This window comes from Anser cygnoides, chromosome 26 (assembly GCF_040182565.1).
Source record: "Anser cygnoides isolate HZ-2024a breed goose chromosome 26, Taihu_goose_T2T_genome, whole genome shotgun sequence".
NCBI lineage: Eukaryota > Metazoa > Chordata > Aves > Anseriformes > Anatidae > Anser > Anser cygnoides.
In genome coordinates this window covers 4,863,965-4,878,860 of record NC_089898.1, presented here as the reverse complement: position 1 = coordinate 4,878,860, position 14,896 = coordinate 4,863,965, and the positions used below count along the sequence as shown (strand labels likewise).

The following is a 14,896-nucleotide window of genomic DNA, read 5'->3' as shown; positions in this document are numbered from 1 at the left end:
GGCGGGGACAGCCCCTCGAGGCCTCGCTGATTGGCTGCGAGCGCCAGGAGGCGTGCCCGCCTCTCGGGCCTACCCGCTCCTCCCCCTGAGAGCCGACGCTGATTGGCTCATCCGCGCCGCCCCCCCCCCCCCCGCTCCCCCATTGGCCGCCCCGTTGGCGGCGCCGTTGGCCGTTAACCCCCCTCCGCAGGTAGGAGGAGCCGCGGCGCGGGCCGGCCGCCTCCCATTGGCCCTCCGCGGCGCAAGCCCCGCCTGTTCCTCACAGCCCCGCCCCCTCCGCCGCCATTTTGAAGCCACCCCCGAGGAGGGGGTCCTGCCCGGCCCCAACATGGCGCCGGGGGGGCGGCGGCGGCGAGGGGTGGCGGCGCTGCGCTGGTACCAGATCCCACTGTCCTCTGCCCGCGTGCCGCGCTCCGGCCTCTTCAGCTACGGCTTCCAGGCCAGCCTGCGCTCCTACCAGCAGCTGCGCGTTCAAAAGCGCCTGCGCGTGGGCCGCCCTGTGGCCCCGCCACCCCCCGGGCTGCTGGCGCCGTGGCCGCCGCCGCCGCCGTCACCGCCCGGCCTGCCGCGGGCACCGGGCGCGCCTGGGGGGACAGGTGAGGGGGGGCACGGGGACCAGGGTGGCCAGTGGCACTGGTGTTGGCCCCGGTGTTGGCCCCAAGGTGGGCGCGGGGCGGCTGGTGACCCCAGTGCCAGCCCCAGTGTCACCCCCAGGATGGGCACAGGGCACAGGGGTGGTTGGTGACCCCGGTGTCGTCCCTAGTATTGTTCCCACAGTGAGCACAGGGGGGCTGGTGACCCCATTGCCAACCCCACTGTCGTCCCCAGGGAGGGCACGGGGCGCTGGGGTGGCCGGTGACCCCGGTGTCATCCCTGGTGTCGTCCCCAGGATGAGCACAGGATGGCCAGTGACCCCGGTGTTGTCCCCAAGGTGGGCACAGGGCAGCCAGTGACCCCATTGCTGTCCCCAGTGTTGTCCTCAGGGAGGGCACAGGGCACTGGGGTGGCCGATGAGCCTGGTGTCATCCCCAGTGTCATCCCCAGGATGGGCACGTGGCACCAGGGTGGCTGGTGACCCAAGTGTTGTCCCCAGTGTTGTCCCTGGGGTGGGCACAGGGCACCGGGGTGGCTGCTGACCCCAGTGTCATCCCCAGGGTGGGCATGGGGCTGCCGGTGACCCCGGTGTCGTTCCCAGTGTCATCCCCGGGCTGGGCACGGGGCGTTGCTGTGGCTGGTGCCCCCGGTGCTGTCCCCGGTGCCCCAGGCAGCCCTGTGCTGACCCCCGCGTTGTCCCAGCAGCCCCGTGGCGCCCCAAGGAGCCTCCCAGCACCCAGAGGAGGCTGAGCAGGGGACGGCAGCCACGCCGCCCTGCTCGGCCCCGTGGCGAGCAGCGGGACGCGGCACCGTGCCGGGAGGAACCGGGCCGTTCCCAGCACAGCCCGGTGCTGCTGGGGGTGGCCGCGGCGAGCCCCGGGGCTGACAGCAGCCGTGGGCAGCACACCACGGCCAGGACAGCACCGCAGGAAGCAGGGGATGCAGCAGGGGACGCGACGACAGGACGGGAGTCCCCCGGGGACAGCGAGGACAACCTGATCCCGCTGCGGGAGCTGCTGCTGTTGGGCAGCGCGCCCCCGAGCCCCACAGAGCCCCGTGAGCAGGTTGGTCCTTGCCCCGTGGCACCGAGCCCTCGGCGGGTGCCCGGGGACGCCCTGCCCGGCCCCGGTGCCGAGGTGTTGCCCCGCTGTGCCCAGACCCCGCGGTCGTGCCCGGAGCCGCTCGCCAACAGCCTGGAGGCGCTGCTGCGGGAGAAGAGGTGAGGCTGCCCCCGCGGGCACGGGGACGGGATCCCCGGCGAGACCTCACCCCGCCTGCCCTCACCGCCCCCATGCCAGGGAGCAGTGCCTCGTGCCCGTGCTGCCACGGGTGCCCGTGGATGACGACAGCCTGCAGGAGCCCCCGGGTGACGCCGTGCAGCTCCCGGAGGAGCAGAGGTATGGCTGCGAGCCGGCGGGTACCCCTCCTGGGGAGGGGGGGGGGGGGGGCGCGCGCCCCCGCTGCCCCCCGCAGCGCCGTGGTGGCCGTGCCCTCCCGCCCGCAGGCTCCTCCTGGCGCTTTTCACCGTGGAGCCGCGGCTCATCCCCGCCACGCACCCCGGGGAGCCCGTCTTCTGCGCCCGCCCGCTGCCGCCGCCCGCCCTCGACACCCACGGGCTGTGGCCTCGCAGCGTCCTGGAGGGGCGGTTCCTGTGGTGAGAGGCCGACAGGGGGGACGCGGGGACCGGGGGGCACAGGGACAGGGGGACGCGGGGACAGGGGGACGCGGGCAGGGTGCTGCTCACCCCTTGTCTTGGCTCTCCCAGTGCTTCGCCCGCCGGCCGGGCGGCGTTTGTCCGCGACGGGCTCCTCAGCCTGCTGTACCGCTCCAGCACCGCCTGCCCACCGCCCGTCCTGCGCTGGCTCTTCCAGGTGAGCCTCCGCAGCCGGGGGGGCCCCGTCCCCGCGTGGGGGCCCCCCAGTGACCCCCCTCCTCACTTTGGCAGCTGATGAGCCTGCGGCCGGACACGACCAACGCCTTCCAGGCGCTGTGGGAGATCTGGCTGAGCGCCGGTGGTGAGCGCGGGGCGGGCGCGGGGCTGCCTGGCCGGGGTGCCCGCCGTAACCCCCCCGGGCGTGCTCCCCGCCCGCTGTCACCGTCCCCTTGTCCCCAGGCGAGCCCTGGTGCCCCACGCTGCAGGACATCGGGCAGGCCTTCGCTCGCCTGGGCGCCGACCTGGGCGCCCTGCGCCGCCAGCACCTGCTGCCCCCCGAGCTGTGCCCCGCTGTCGGGAGGTGAGCCCCAAATCAGAACACGCACCCGCGGGTGGCACCGCCCCCTGCGCCAACCCCTTGTGCTCCTTCCAGGCCCCCGGATCCATCCTGCTGCCCGGGACAGGCTCGCCTCGACGCCACCGGCACGCTGGCCTTGGTGACGCAGCTCGGGGACATCTGCAAGGTGGGAGCCAGCCCCGTCCCGCCGCTACCGCACCTTCATTACCGCCCTCCCGCTAATTGGGCGACGCCAGCTCCCGGAGGGGCGCCCGCTGGGGCTGCCGCCGCCCTGCCCCTGCCCCGTTGGGGACGTCGGAGCCACCCCGGTGACCCGCCGCCTTCCCCTTCAGTTCCTGGAGCTGTGCGTGGCCGCCCAGCCGCGCCGCTACCCGGACCGTGCCCGCCGGCAGCTGGTCGCGCTGCTCTGCTTCCTCGGCCTCGACCGCGCGCTGCGCCGCCAGCCGCTGCCCGACCTGCAGCACCTCCTGCTCTGCCTGCTCGAGGGCATCGCGGACTGGCAGGGGCAGGTACCGGGGGGGGCGCTCGGCCGCCCCACGCCCCGCCGGGAGCCCCGCCGCCGCTCAGCACCCCCCTGCCCTCTCCCCGCAGCTGCCCGCGCTCTGCCTGTCCCTGTGCCGGCTCTCTCAGCACCACCACAACCTGCTGGCCCTCGTGGGGCTGCTGCCAGATGTCACCGGCAGGGGCAGGTACGTCCCCGGCCGGCCCGTGCCCCCCGCGCGGAGGGGACGCGGGGAGCCCGGCGGGAGCTGGCAGGGCCCCGCGGGCTCCGTGCCACGCCGCGCGGGCTGGGCCGCGTCTCGCTCTAATTCCTTTATTCCAGCCGGTTGCGCAGGCACAAAGCGGGCAGGAACCGGCTGCCGGCGCCGCCGCCCCTCGCCACGGGCACCCGGAGGGCACCGGGGTGACGCCAGCGCTGCGGGGACATCGCGGCTCTGGCAGCGGGGACGGTGGCACGCGCCCCGTCCTCACGCTCTTCCCCCTCTCCCCAGGGAGCTCCGCAGGCGTCTGAGCCTTTGTGTCATGGCCCGGCTGCTGGGGGAGCCGCCGGGCACCGCGCTGCCCCTCGGGGCGGAGGTGGGCGAAGCCCCCCCCGTGCCCCCCTTGGGGGCGGCGGTGTCCCCAAGCGTCCCCTGAGCCCCGCTTTCCCCGCAGCTCCCGGCGCTGAGCCGGCTCCTGGAGCTGTCCCGGCCGGACGCCCTGCAGTGCCTGCTGCCCGACGGGCACCCCGATGAGCCCGAGGACTCCGAGCAGGAGGTGGGCGTCCCCCACCCCGGGGCCAACGGGGTGACCTGGGTGGGGGGGGGGGGGTTGGGGACACCGCGGAGGTGCCACCACCTGCCTGCCCCCCCCCCATCCCCGCAGGCCTGCTACCTGAGCCACAGCCTCCTGCGCCTCGCCGACGCCGTGGTGGGCAGCGAGCGGCCGCGGGGCGAGCAGCGGGTGAGTGCCAGCCCCCCGGGGGGGGCACGGGGAGGGCACTGGGGGTCCCCCTGGTGTCCCTGATCCCCTCCCCCCCCCCGGCGTGTCCCCCCAGGACCACCTGGAGCATCTGTGTGCGCAGCTGGACTGGCACTTCGGCACGGGGCTGCGTGAGGGCTCGGGGCTCCTCTTGCGCACCCAGCTCAAGGGCCTGGCCGCCCTCCTCTACGTCAAGTGGCAGGAGCTGCTGGAATAGCGGGGGGGGGGCACGCCGAGACCCCCCCGGGGTGCTCGGGGTGGGGGCGCAGCTCCCCGGGGTGCCCCCCACCCAATAAACCACCCCCCGACGCATCGACCCCCGGTGCCGCCTCCATCCTGCGCGGGCAAATTATGGGGATGGGGGGGTCCTGGGGGTTGGGGGGGTCTAGGAGGGTTGGGGGGGGTCTGGGGGGGTTTTTGGGGTCCATGGGGGGGGTCTGGGGGGTTTGGGGGGGGTTGGGGTGGGGGTGTCCCCCCGGGGTGCCCCCCACCCAATAAACCACCCCCGACGCATTGACCCCCGGTGCCGCCTCCATCCTGCGCGGGGGCAGCGGGCGAATTATGGGGATGGGGGGGTTCTGGGGGGGGGGGGGTCCTGGGGGTTGGGGGGGGTTCATGGGGGGGATTGGGGGGGTCCATGGGGAGGGTCTGGGGGGGCCCGGGGGAGGGGGCTGGGGGGTTTGGGGGGGGGTCGGGGTGGGGGGGGGGGCCCCCGGGGATGTCCCCCCGGGCCGCCCCGTGCTACCGGGGTGTGTGTGGGGAGGGAGGCGGGGGGGGGGGGGGGGTCCCGCTGTTCTTCCCGGTGCCCGCCCCGCTCGGCCCGACCCGAGCCCCCCCCGGTGAACGCGGCTGTGACGTCAGGGGGCGGGCCCGAGCGGAGCCGCGCGGCGCGCTCCCGCCGCCGCCGCCCCGAGCCTTCGCCGCCGCCGCCGCCGCCTCCTCCTCCCCCCCGCCGCCGCCGCTCCCCCCCCCCCTCCCCCGGGCCGCCCGCCCCCGCCGCGCCCCGAGGTGAGTGCCCCCCCCCCTCCCCCTCCCCGCCCCCTCTCCCCCCCCCCCCCCCGCCGCCCCCGGTTGCCCCCGCCCCGCCCCGGTATTGTTGTGGCGGAGCCGCGGGGGCGGGGGGAGGAGGGGGAGGCGCTTTGTTCCGCCCGGTACCGGGGGTCGGCACCGGCTCTGCGACCCCCCCCCCCCCCGTCCCTTCTCTCCCCTCTTTCTCCCCCCCGGTGCCGGTGCCGTCGGTACCGGCCCCCGCCCCCCGCCCCGATCCCTCGGTGTTCCCCCCCCCCCCCCCCCCGGTACCGGCACCCCCGGCCCCGGTGCTGGCGGCGGGGCCCCCCCCTGCGGCGGGGGGGGGTGGGGAGGCGGGGGGCTCAGCCCCACGGGTGGGGACCCCCGGGATGGCACCGCTGGGACCCCCCCCCCCGCGGGTGTCCTGCGCCTGCAGCGGGGGGACGGGGGGACCGGGACCGCAGCACCCCGACAGCGCCCGCGGCACCCCCGTGGTGTCCCTGGCACCCTGACCATGCCCGCGGCACCCCCGTGGTGTCCCTGGCACCCCGACCATGCCCACGGCACCCCAGCCATGCCCTGAGCACCCCGACCGTGTCCCTGGCACCCCAACCGTGCCCGTGGCACCCCGGTTGTGCCCGTGGCACCCTGCCCCTGCTCTCGGCCCTGGGGCTGTGCCCACGGCACCCCAACCATACCCGTGGCACCCCGACCGTGCCCACGGCACCCCGATTGTGCCCGCGACACCCCGACTGTGCCCGTGGCACCCCGGTTGTGCCCGTGGCACCCTGCCCCTGCTCTCGGCCCTGGGGCTGTGCCCATGGCACCTCAACCATACCCGTGGCACCCCGACCGTGCCCACGGCACCCCGATTGTGCCCGTGACACCCCGACCGTGCCCGTGGCACCCTGGTTGTGCCCGTGGCACCCTGCCCCTGCTCTTGGCCCTTGGGCTGTGCCTGTTGCACACCAACCGTGCCCGTGGCACCCCGACCGTGCCCATGGCACCCCGATTGTGCCCGTGACACCCCAAACATGCCCATGGCACCCTGGCTTTGCCCGTGGCACCCTGCCCCCGCTCTTGGCCCTGGGGCTGTGCCTGTGGCACCCTGGCTGTGCCTGTGACACCCCAACCATGACCACGGCACCCCGATCGTGCCTGTGACACCCCAGCGGTGCCCGTGGCACCTTAATCGTGCCCTTGGCACCCCAACCGTGCCCATGGCACCCCGGTTTTGCCTGTGGCGCCCTGACCCTGCTCTTGGCTCTGGGGCTGTGCCCGCGGCACTCTGACCATACCCACGACACCCCAGCCATACCCATAGCACCCTGACCATAGCCGTGACACCCCGACCGTACCCATAGCACCCCGACCATGCCCCTGACACCCCACCCGTGCCCCTGACACCCCACCCGTGCCCGTGACACCCCAGCCATACCCACAGCACCCCACCCGTGCCCCTGACACCCCGACCGTGCCCGTGCCGTGGGCAGCACGGGGCGCCCCCAGCTCCCACTTCCCCCCTTCCCAGCTGCCATGGGAAGCCCGTCCGGGGCGTCCCCCGTTCCCACGCCCGTGGGGGGCCCCTTCCCGGCCCCCCACCCTCCCGGAAACCCTTCCCCAGCCCCCCCGTTTCCTGCTTCCCCCCAGGCCGGGCAGAACAATTCCCGGCCGCCCGCTCGCTCGCCCGGCCGCATCCTGCCCCGCCGGGCGGGGGGCAGCGGGGGCACCCCTGGGGTGCTGGGGCTGGTGGCGGGGGGGGAGGGGGGACACAGGACGGGAGGTGAGGCTGTCCCGGTGGGGGGGGGAGGAAGAGGAAGGGCCCGTTTCCTCCTGCGCGGCCCCCCCGGACCCGCCTGGATGCGTCAGGGCGGGAAGTGGCCGGAGGAGTGACCGCGGGGACGGAGCGGGTGGGGGGCACCGCCGGCTGCACCCCCCCGTCAGGGTAGGGAGCCACTTGGGGGGCACCCCGACACCGGCAGGGTGTGTGGGGGGGTCTCTGCCACGGGGACAGATTGAGCCTGGGGGGGCCGGATGCCCAAAGGGGTCACGGGGAGGCTTGGAGCGCTGCGCCCCCCCCCTAGGACCCCGACCCCACGCCTCGTGTCCCCCCGCCCCGTCCCGCGTGGGGTGCCCCGGCCTCGTGATGCGCGGCCCTCAATGCCCGCCTTGTCCCCGCGCCGCCCGCGTGACGCCGCCACCGCCGTGGGTGACGCCCCGTAACCCTGACCAGGGCCGGGTGTCCCCCCCCGTCCCCTCCCCAAAAGCAGGCCACCCCCCCGCCGGCGCCATGGCCCCCTGCTTGCTGCTGGCCCTCGCCTCGCTGCTGGCACTCGTCCCCAGCGCCGCCCCGGGGTCCTCGTGGAGCGCCGTGCCCCGAAAAACCGTCCCCTACGCGGGTGAGTACCGTAACCCCCCCTCCGGACGGGTCCCCAGCCCTTTGTCCTGTCCCCACGCCCCGCCATCGCCCTGGGTCCCCGTCCCTTTGTCGTGTCCCCTGTCGTCACCCCGGTCCCCGTCCCTCTGCCATGCCCCGTGTCCTCATCTCCGGGCCGTGCCAGCACCCGAGGTGCCATCCCTTCGCCATGCCAGCACCCTGTGCCCCCTTGTCCCTGCGCTGTGCCAGCACCCCGTGTCCCCCATCTGTGCCGCGTGCTGGGTCCCTGTCCCCGTGCCATGCCAGCACCGGTGTCCCCGTCCCTTTGCTGTGCCCCGTGTTCTTGTCCCCGTGCTGTGCCAACACCCGGAGACCCCCAGCCGTTTGCCGTGCCAGCGTCCTATGTCCCTGTCCCTTTGCCACGTCCCTTGTCCCCATCCTGGTGCTGTGCCAGCACCCCACGTCCCCTTTCCGTGCCCCATTGCACCATCCCCGTGCCCTGTGTCCCCTATTCCTGTGCCATGCCAGTGCCCCATGTCCCCGTGCCCGTGCCCCCTGTCCCTTTCCCCTGCCAGTGTCCCCGTGCCGTGTCCCATGTCCGTGTACCAGACCCCATCCCTTTGTCACGCTGCTGTCCCCGTTCCTTGCTCTGTGTCCCTGTACTGTCCCCAAGACCCCTGTCCCCATGCTGTGCACCATGTCCCTGTGCCGTGCCCCACGTCCCTGTGCTGTGCCCATGCCCCAGACCCCTGTCCCTTTGGCGGTGTCCCCATTCCATGCCCCGTGCTCATACCCGAGACCCCCATCCCTGTGCCCCATGTCCCCCTGCCCCAGACCCCCCCGTCCCTTTCCTGTGCCATTGTCCCTGTGCTCTGCCCGTACCCGAGCCCCTGTGCCTGGGCCGTGTCCCCTGTACCTTGCCCAAGCCCCCTGTCCCCATGCCGTGCCCCCTGTCCCTACACTGTGCCCCCCATCCCCGTGCCATGCCCCCCGTCCCTGTGCTGTGCCCCAGGCCCCCACCAGTGCCCCCGTCCCTTGTCCCCGTCCCTTGTCCCCGTCCCCGTGCCGTGCCAGCCCCGCGGCCCCGTCGCCGCCCGGGGCCCTGGTGCCTGCCCTGTCAATGGGGCCTTTCTGCGGGCTCGGCCGGGCCTGGGGGCGGGCAGGGGGGGCTCGGGGGGGGGGGGCGCGGGGTCTCGCCAAAGGCCGCTGTGTTCCCCGGCGCCGCCAGCGCCTGCTCCGGTGACAAAGAGCCCTTTGTGCGCGGGGGGCCGGGGGGCTTCCGGCGGGGGCCGCGGGTGCCCCGGGGTGCCAGCGGTGCCCACCCGTGGCTTGGGGGTGGGGACGGCCGCGGGGACGGCGGTGGCCTTGCCCCGATGTCCCCACGGCGTGCGTGTCACCGTCCCGCCCCCCCCTCGATGTCCCGCAGAGCTGAAGGACGCGGCCAAGCGCTTCTCGCAGGGGGGGGTCTCGCACTACCTGACGCTGACGCTGGACGAGGCCGAGGCGCTGCTCTACGTGGGCGCCCGCGAGGCCGTCTTCGCCCTGGCCACCGGCACCGTGGAGCTGAAGGCGGCGGTGAGGCCCCGGGGGCGAAGGGGGGGGGGGAGGGGATTTTTTTTGGAGGGGGGAGCAGCGGGGCGAACCCTCCTGCTGACCCCTTTTCTCCCCCCAGATCTCCTGGGAGGCCCCCGTGGAGAAGAAAGCCGAGTGCATCCAGAAGGGGAAAAACAACCAGGTTTGGGGGCACGGAGGTGGCTATGGGGTTGGGGGGGGGCGTGGGGCACCCCCCAGTTTGCGTGCCCCCCCCCCCAACTTTGCCGTTAACCGCGTGTTTCCCACCCCCCCAGACCGACTGCTTCAACTACGTGCGCTTCCTGCAGAGCTACAACAGCTCCCACCTGTACGCCTGCGGCACCTACGCCTTCCAGCCCAAGTGCACCTACATCGTGAGTGCGACCCCCCCAAAAACCCGGCCGCATCCAGCGCTGCTCCCCCTGGTGGGAGCCTCGGCCCCGGGGGGGCTCTGTGTTAGGCAGCGGGTTCCAGGGCAGCTCCCTCTGGTGCTGGAGCTTTGTTTGAGGGGGGGGGGTCCCCGTGTCCGGGAGGGTCTTCTGGGGGGTTGTCCCTGTCCCCAGGAACATCATTTGGGGGTGTCCCTGTCCCCAGGAGCATCATTTGGGGGTGTCCCTGTCCCCAGGAGCATCATTTGGGGCTGTCCCCATGTCCAGGAACATCATTTTGGGGTGTCCCTGTGTCCAGGAGCATCATTTGGGGGGTGTCCTTGTATCAAGCAACATCATTTGGGGCGGGTCCCTGTGTCCAAGAGCACCATTTGGGGGGTGTCCTTGTATCCAGGAGCATCATTTTGGGGTGTCCCTGTGTCCAGGAGCATCATTTTTGGGTGTCCCTGTGTCCAGGAGTATCATTTGGGACTGTCCCCATGTCCGGGAGCATGATTTGGGGGTGTCCCCGTGTCCAGGAGGGTCTTCTGGGGGGGTGTCCCTGTGCCCAGGAACATCATTTGGGGGTGTCCCTGTCCCCAGGAGCATCAATCCAAGGCTGTCCCTGTCCCCAGGAGCACCATTCAGTGTCCCTGTCCCAGGAAGGCCATCCAGGGGTGTCCCTGTCCCTAGGGGGGTCACCCGGGGGTGTCCCCGTGCCCTGGGGCTGCTTGGGCGCGGGGCGGATGTGACCTGGGGAGGGGGTTTGGGCCCCCACTCCTGTGCCCCGCAGGAGCTGTCCGGCTTCACCCTGGACCAAGTGGCTTTCGAGGACGGCAAGGGCAAGTGCCCGTACGACCCCACCAAGGGACACACCGGCCTCATCGTGGGTAGGTGGCACCGTGGGGCACCCCCTGTCCCCGCTGCGGCCTCGGGGGTGCCCACCCTGCCCCTAACCCCCCCCCCTTGCAGACGGCGAGCTGTACTCGGCCACCTTCAACAACTTCCTGGGCACGGAGCCCGTCATCCTCCGCAACCTGGGCCCGCACTACTCCATGAAGACGGAGTACCTCACCTCCTGGCTCAACGGTAGGCCGGGCTCGCGGGGAGGGCGTGGGCCCCCTCGCCTGCTGCTACCCGTCTCTTTTTACCCCGCAGAGCCCCACTTCGTGGCCTCGGCGTACGTGCAGGAGAGCGCAGCCAGCAGCACCGGGGACGACGACAAGGTTTACTTCTTCTTCAGCGAGCGGGCGGTGGAGTACGACTGCTACGCGGAGCAGGTGGTGGCCCGCGTGGCGCGGGTCTGCAAGGTACGGGGGGCGTCCCCCGCGCGGGATGCGGTCCTGGCGTGGCTTGGTGCAGCCGGTGAAGGCGCCGGTGCTGCCCTCACGCCCGCTCGGTGCCCAGGGGGACGTCGGCGGTGCGCGCACGCTGCAGAAGAAGTGGACGACCTTCCTCAAGGCTCGCCTGGTGTGCTCGGCGCCCGAGCAGCAGCTCCACTTCAACCGCCTCCAGGCCGTCTTCACCCTGCCCGGGGCCGACTGGCAGGACACGACGTTTTTTGGGGTCTTCCAGGCCCGCTGGTGAGCGCATGGGGAGCGGCCCCCCGGCCCCCAGGGGGTTCCCTGTGGTCAGTGCCCCCGAAACCTTCACTGTCCCTGCAGGGGGGACGTGGACGTCTCGGCTATCTGCCGGTACCACATCCTGGAGGTGAAGAAGGCGTTCGAGGGGCCCTACAAGGAGTACCGGGAGCAGGCGCAGAAGTGGGGCCGGTACTCGGACGAGGTGCCGAGCCCCCGTCCCGGGGCGGTGAGTGCTGGGGGGGCACGGGGCCGTGGCAGAGGGGGGCACGGGGCTGGCCGTGCGCTGACGGTGCCCTCTGTCCCCAGTGCATCACCGACTGGCACCGCCAGAACGGCTTCGCCAGCTCCCTCGAGCTGCCCGACAACACCCTCAACTTCGCCAAGAAGCACCCGCTGATGGACGAGCCCATCCTGCCCCACCGCGGGCGCCCGCTGCTGCTCAAGAAGGACGCCAACTTCACCCAGCTGGTGGTGGACCGGGTGACGGGGCTGGACGGCACCATCTACGAGGTGCTCTTCATCGGCACAGGTAACTGCCGGGCAGCCGGGGGGACGCAGGGGGGGCTGCCGGTGTGGGGACGCCCCTCACCTCCTGCCACGGCCCGCAGGTGACGGCTGGGTGCACAAGGCGCTGAACCTGGGCGCTCACGTCCACCTGGTCGAGGAGCTGCAGGTTTTCGAGCCGGCGCAGCCCGTGGAGAGCCTGGTCCTGGCCGGTCGGAAGGTGAGCGGTGCCGCGGGAAGGGGCTGGTGGCCGTGGCGTCGCGCGGTGTCGCCTCACCGCCTGTCCCTGCCCTCGCAGAAGCTGCTCTTCGCTGGCTCGCGCTTCCAGGTGGCCCAGCTGCCGCTGGCCGACTGCAGCCGCTACCAGTCCTGCACGGACTGTGTCCTCGCCCGGGACCCCTACTGCGCCTGGAGCCGCAACGCCAGCCTCTGCGTCCGCACCGAGGGCCTTAACGGGTAAGGGGGTGCCCGCGGGGCTCCCAGCCATGGTGCGGGGCCCCCCTCACCTCCGCCGCCGTCTCCTCCTGCAGGTCCCAGCTGGTCCAGGACGTGCTGAGCTCCAACACCCGCGCCTGCACCCTGCCGCAGGTGGCCAAGCAAGGTGAGACCCCACGCCGCGTGGAGCTGGGACGCTGGGGACGTGTCACGGGGGTGGCAGGGCGTGCGGCAAGGCCTTGGCACGGGGGGTGACACAGCAGGGACACCCCCTGTGCTGTGCGTCCCCCTCCTGACTCGCTCCTCTCCCTCAGGGCCCATCATCCCCAAAAACGTGACGGTGGTGGCGGGCACCGACCTGGTGCTGACGTGCCGCCTGGGCTCCAACCTGGCGCAGGCGCTGTGGACCTTCGAGGGGCGAGCGCTGGCGGCCGAGCAGGCGCTGGTGCTGCACGACGCCCGCCTGCGGGCGCTGGTGGTGCCGGGGGCCGGGGCGCAGCACAGCGGCACGTACTGCTGCTATTCGGAGGAGCAGGGCGCCCGGCTGGGCAGCGAGGTGTACCGGGTGGCGGTGCTGGCCGGCCCGGGGGTGCCGCTGGAGACGCGGGCGCCGTTGGAGAGCCTGGGGCTGGTGTGGGTGGTGGCGGTGTGCCTGGGCGCCCTGTGCCTGGTGCTGGTGCTGGTGGTGTTCTCGCTCTGGCGGCGGCTGCGGGAGGAGCTGGGCAAAGGCGCCAAGGCCATCGAGAGCACCCTGGTGTACCCCATCGAGCTGCCCAAGGAGCCCCCCAGCCCGCGCTTCGTGCCCAGCGCCGCCTCCGACTCGGACGAGAAGCTCTGGGACCCGGCCAGCTACTACTACTCGGACGGCTCGCTCAAGATCGTGCCGGGCCACGCCGTCTGCCGCAACGGCGGCCCCCCCGGCACCACCTCACCGCCCAGCGCCATCCCCGGCCAGCCCCTCCACTCGCCCACCCGCATCCACCTGGGTCCCCTGCGCGGTTCCACCTCCAACGGCTACATCCGCCTGGCGCTGGGCGCCGAGGAGCGGCCACCCTGCGCCGACCTGGCCGAGGAGCTGCGGCGGAAGCTGCAGCAGCGCCAGCCCCTGCCCGACTCCAACCCCGAGGAGTCGTCGGTCTGAGCCGCCACCGCGCAGCCGCACCTACCTCAGGGCCCGGCACCCGCCGCCAGGACGCCGGCACCCGCCGCGGGGACCGCCGCCCCGGTGCCAGCACCCGCCTTGGGGCTGCAGCACGGGGAACCGGCACCCGGCTCGGGGCCGCGGCGCCGGCACCGGCACCCACCTGGGCACCGCGTCCTGCCTGCCTTGGGTGACGCAGCTGGGGCTCTTCTGTCACCGTGTCACCACGTCCGCCTTCGGTACTGCGTCCCGGGCGCTGCGTCTGGCTTTGGGGACCGCGACCCGCCTTGGGGACCGTGACCCGGGCGCCGGGACAAGGCTTGGGGACCGCGTCCCAGGCATTGGGACAGGGCTTTGGGACCGTGACCCGCCTTGGGGACCGTGTCCTGGGCCCTAGGACAGGGCTTGGGGACTGTGTCCTAGGCACTGGGACAAGACTTGGGGACTGTGACCCGTTTTGGGAACCGTGTCCTGGGCCCTGGAACAGGGCTTGGGGACCACGACCATCCTTGGGGACCGTGTCCTAGGCACCGGGACAAGGCTTGGGGACCGTGTCCCAGGCCCTGGAACCTGCTTGGGGCCCCGTAACTCACAACGGGGGCCACGTCCCGGGCCTTGGGACCAGCCTCAGGGACCGTGCCCCGCCTTGGGGACTGTGCCCTGTGCCCCGTGTCCCCCCCCGGGCCCCGTGTCCCGCCGCAGGCCCCTTTCGGCCGCCTCCACGAGGACTTTCCGGGTTTTTTTCCTTCCTGAGAACTTTTCTAAGCGCCCCCGCCCGGGGGGGGCCTGGCTGTAAATACCCCCCCCGCCTGCTGCCCCCTGCACGCCGCCCGCCTGGGCCCCTTTTGTATAACCCCCCCCAGTGTAATTTATTTGTTACCGAAATATATTTATTTGCTGTAAATACGTGAGTATTTTTATATTAATAATAAAAAGGAGGAAAAAAAAAATAATAACAGAAGCGGGGCTGCGTCCGGTGCTGGGGGGGATGGGGGATGTGCGGGTCCCCCCCCCCGGGGTGCTGAGCTCATGGAAAACGGCGGCGCTCGGGGCTATAAAAGGGCATCGCGGCGCCGTTCCCAGGCCGGGGGGGGGCCCGGCCGCCCCCCGGGGCCTGCGGCTGCCCGGGGCTGGCCCCGCGCCCGGTGCCCCCCCGGTAGGGACCCGATGGGGGTGGGGGGGGGGGTCCCCGGGGGGGCCCTGCCGGGAAGCTGGGAGAGGGCCGGAAGCGGCAGCCGGGGTCCCGGCGGGGCCTGGGAGCTGGGCCCGGAGCCAGGCGGCGGCCCTGGGGCCGTGGGAAGCGGGGACGGGCCGGGGGCACCGGGGGGGGCACCGGGGGGGGGCGGGCGGGGGGGGAGGGGGCGCCCCCTGGCGGAGGGGGTGGGGGGAGTGCGCATGCGCTGTTGGCGCTCGGGGTGGGGGCACGGTGGCGCTCGGGTGACTTCGGAACCACACGGGTGTCGTCGGAGCCATTCGGGTGTCTTCGGAATCACTCGGGTGCCTTCGGAACTACCCGATTATCGGTCGGCTCCCTTCGGCTCTGCTGAGCTACCTTCGGAACTACTCGGGTACCTTCGGAATCACTCGGGTGCCGTTCGGGTACTTTCGGAACTACTCGAGTC

General features: G+C 73.0%; 2 protein-coding genes across 5 annotated transcripts; both read left to right on the top strand.

The window, feature by feature from the left end:
• Positions 1-161: 161 nt before the first annotated feature.
• On the top strand, positions 162-4,604 carry FAM178B (family with sequence similarity 178 member B). Of its 3 annotated transcripts, none has more exons than XM_066983576.1 (16): positions 162-596; positions 1,300-1,658; positions 1,752-1,813; positions 1,893-1,991; positions 2,099-2,248; positions 2,360-2,465; positions 2,540-2,609; positions 2,708-2,828; positions 2,901-2,991; positions 3,158-3,334; positions 3,417-3,514; positions 3,649-3,729; positions 3,818-3,902; positions 3,981-4,082; positions 4,191-4,268; positions 4,363-4,604. In XM_066983576.1, the coding sequence occupies exons 1-16, from the start codon at positions 329-331 to the stop codon at positions 4,501-4,503; spliced, it is 2,088 nt and encodes a 695-aa protein (XP_066839677.1). In that variant the 5' UTR covers positions 162-328; the 3' UTR covers positions 4,504-4,604. The 3 variants fall into 3 exon arrangements, with proteins under 3 accessions (XP_066839677.1, XP_066839676.1, XP_066839678.1); XM_066983575.1 differs by having other exon boundaries at positions 1,297-1,658; XM_066983577.1 differs by lacking the exon at positions 3,649-3,729 and having other exon boundaries at positions 163-596; positions 1,297-1,658.
• Positions 4,605-5,273: 669 nt separating this feature from the next.
• Positions 5,274-14,212, top strand: SEMA4C (semaphorin 4C). 2 transcript variants are annotated; one of them, XM_066983330.1, is made up of 15 exons: positions 5,274-5,294; positions 7,565-7,693; positions 9,098-9,246; positions 9,344-9,406; positions 9,519-9,617; positions 10,405-10,501; positions 10,584-10,700; positions 10,770-10,921; positions 11,019-11,194; positions 11,276-11,420; positions 11,501-11,723; positions 11,803-11,918; positions 11,997-12,154; positions 12,229-12,299; positions 12,448-14,212. In XM_066983330.1, exons 2-15 carry the CDS (start codon positions 7,585-7,587, stop codon positions 13,272-13,274), a joined length of 2,502 nt encoding a protein of 833 aa, XP_066839431.1. In that variant the 5' UTR covers positions 5,274-5,294; positions 7,565-7,584; the 3' UTR covers positions 13,275-14,212. The 2 variants fall into 2 exon arrangements, with proteins under 2 accessions (XP_066839431.1, XP_066839430.1); XM_066983329.1 differs by having other exon boundaries at positions 5,279-5,294; positions 7,562-7,693.
• The last annotated feature ends 684 nt before the right edge of the window (positions 14,213-14,896 follow it).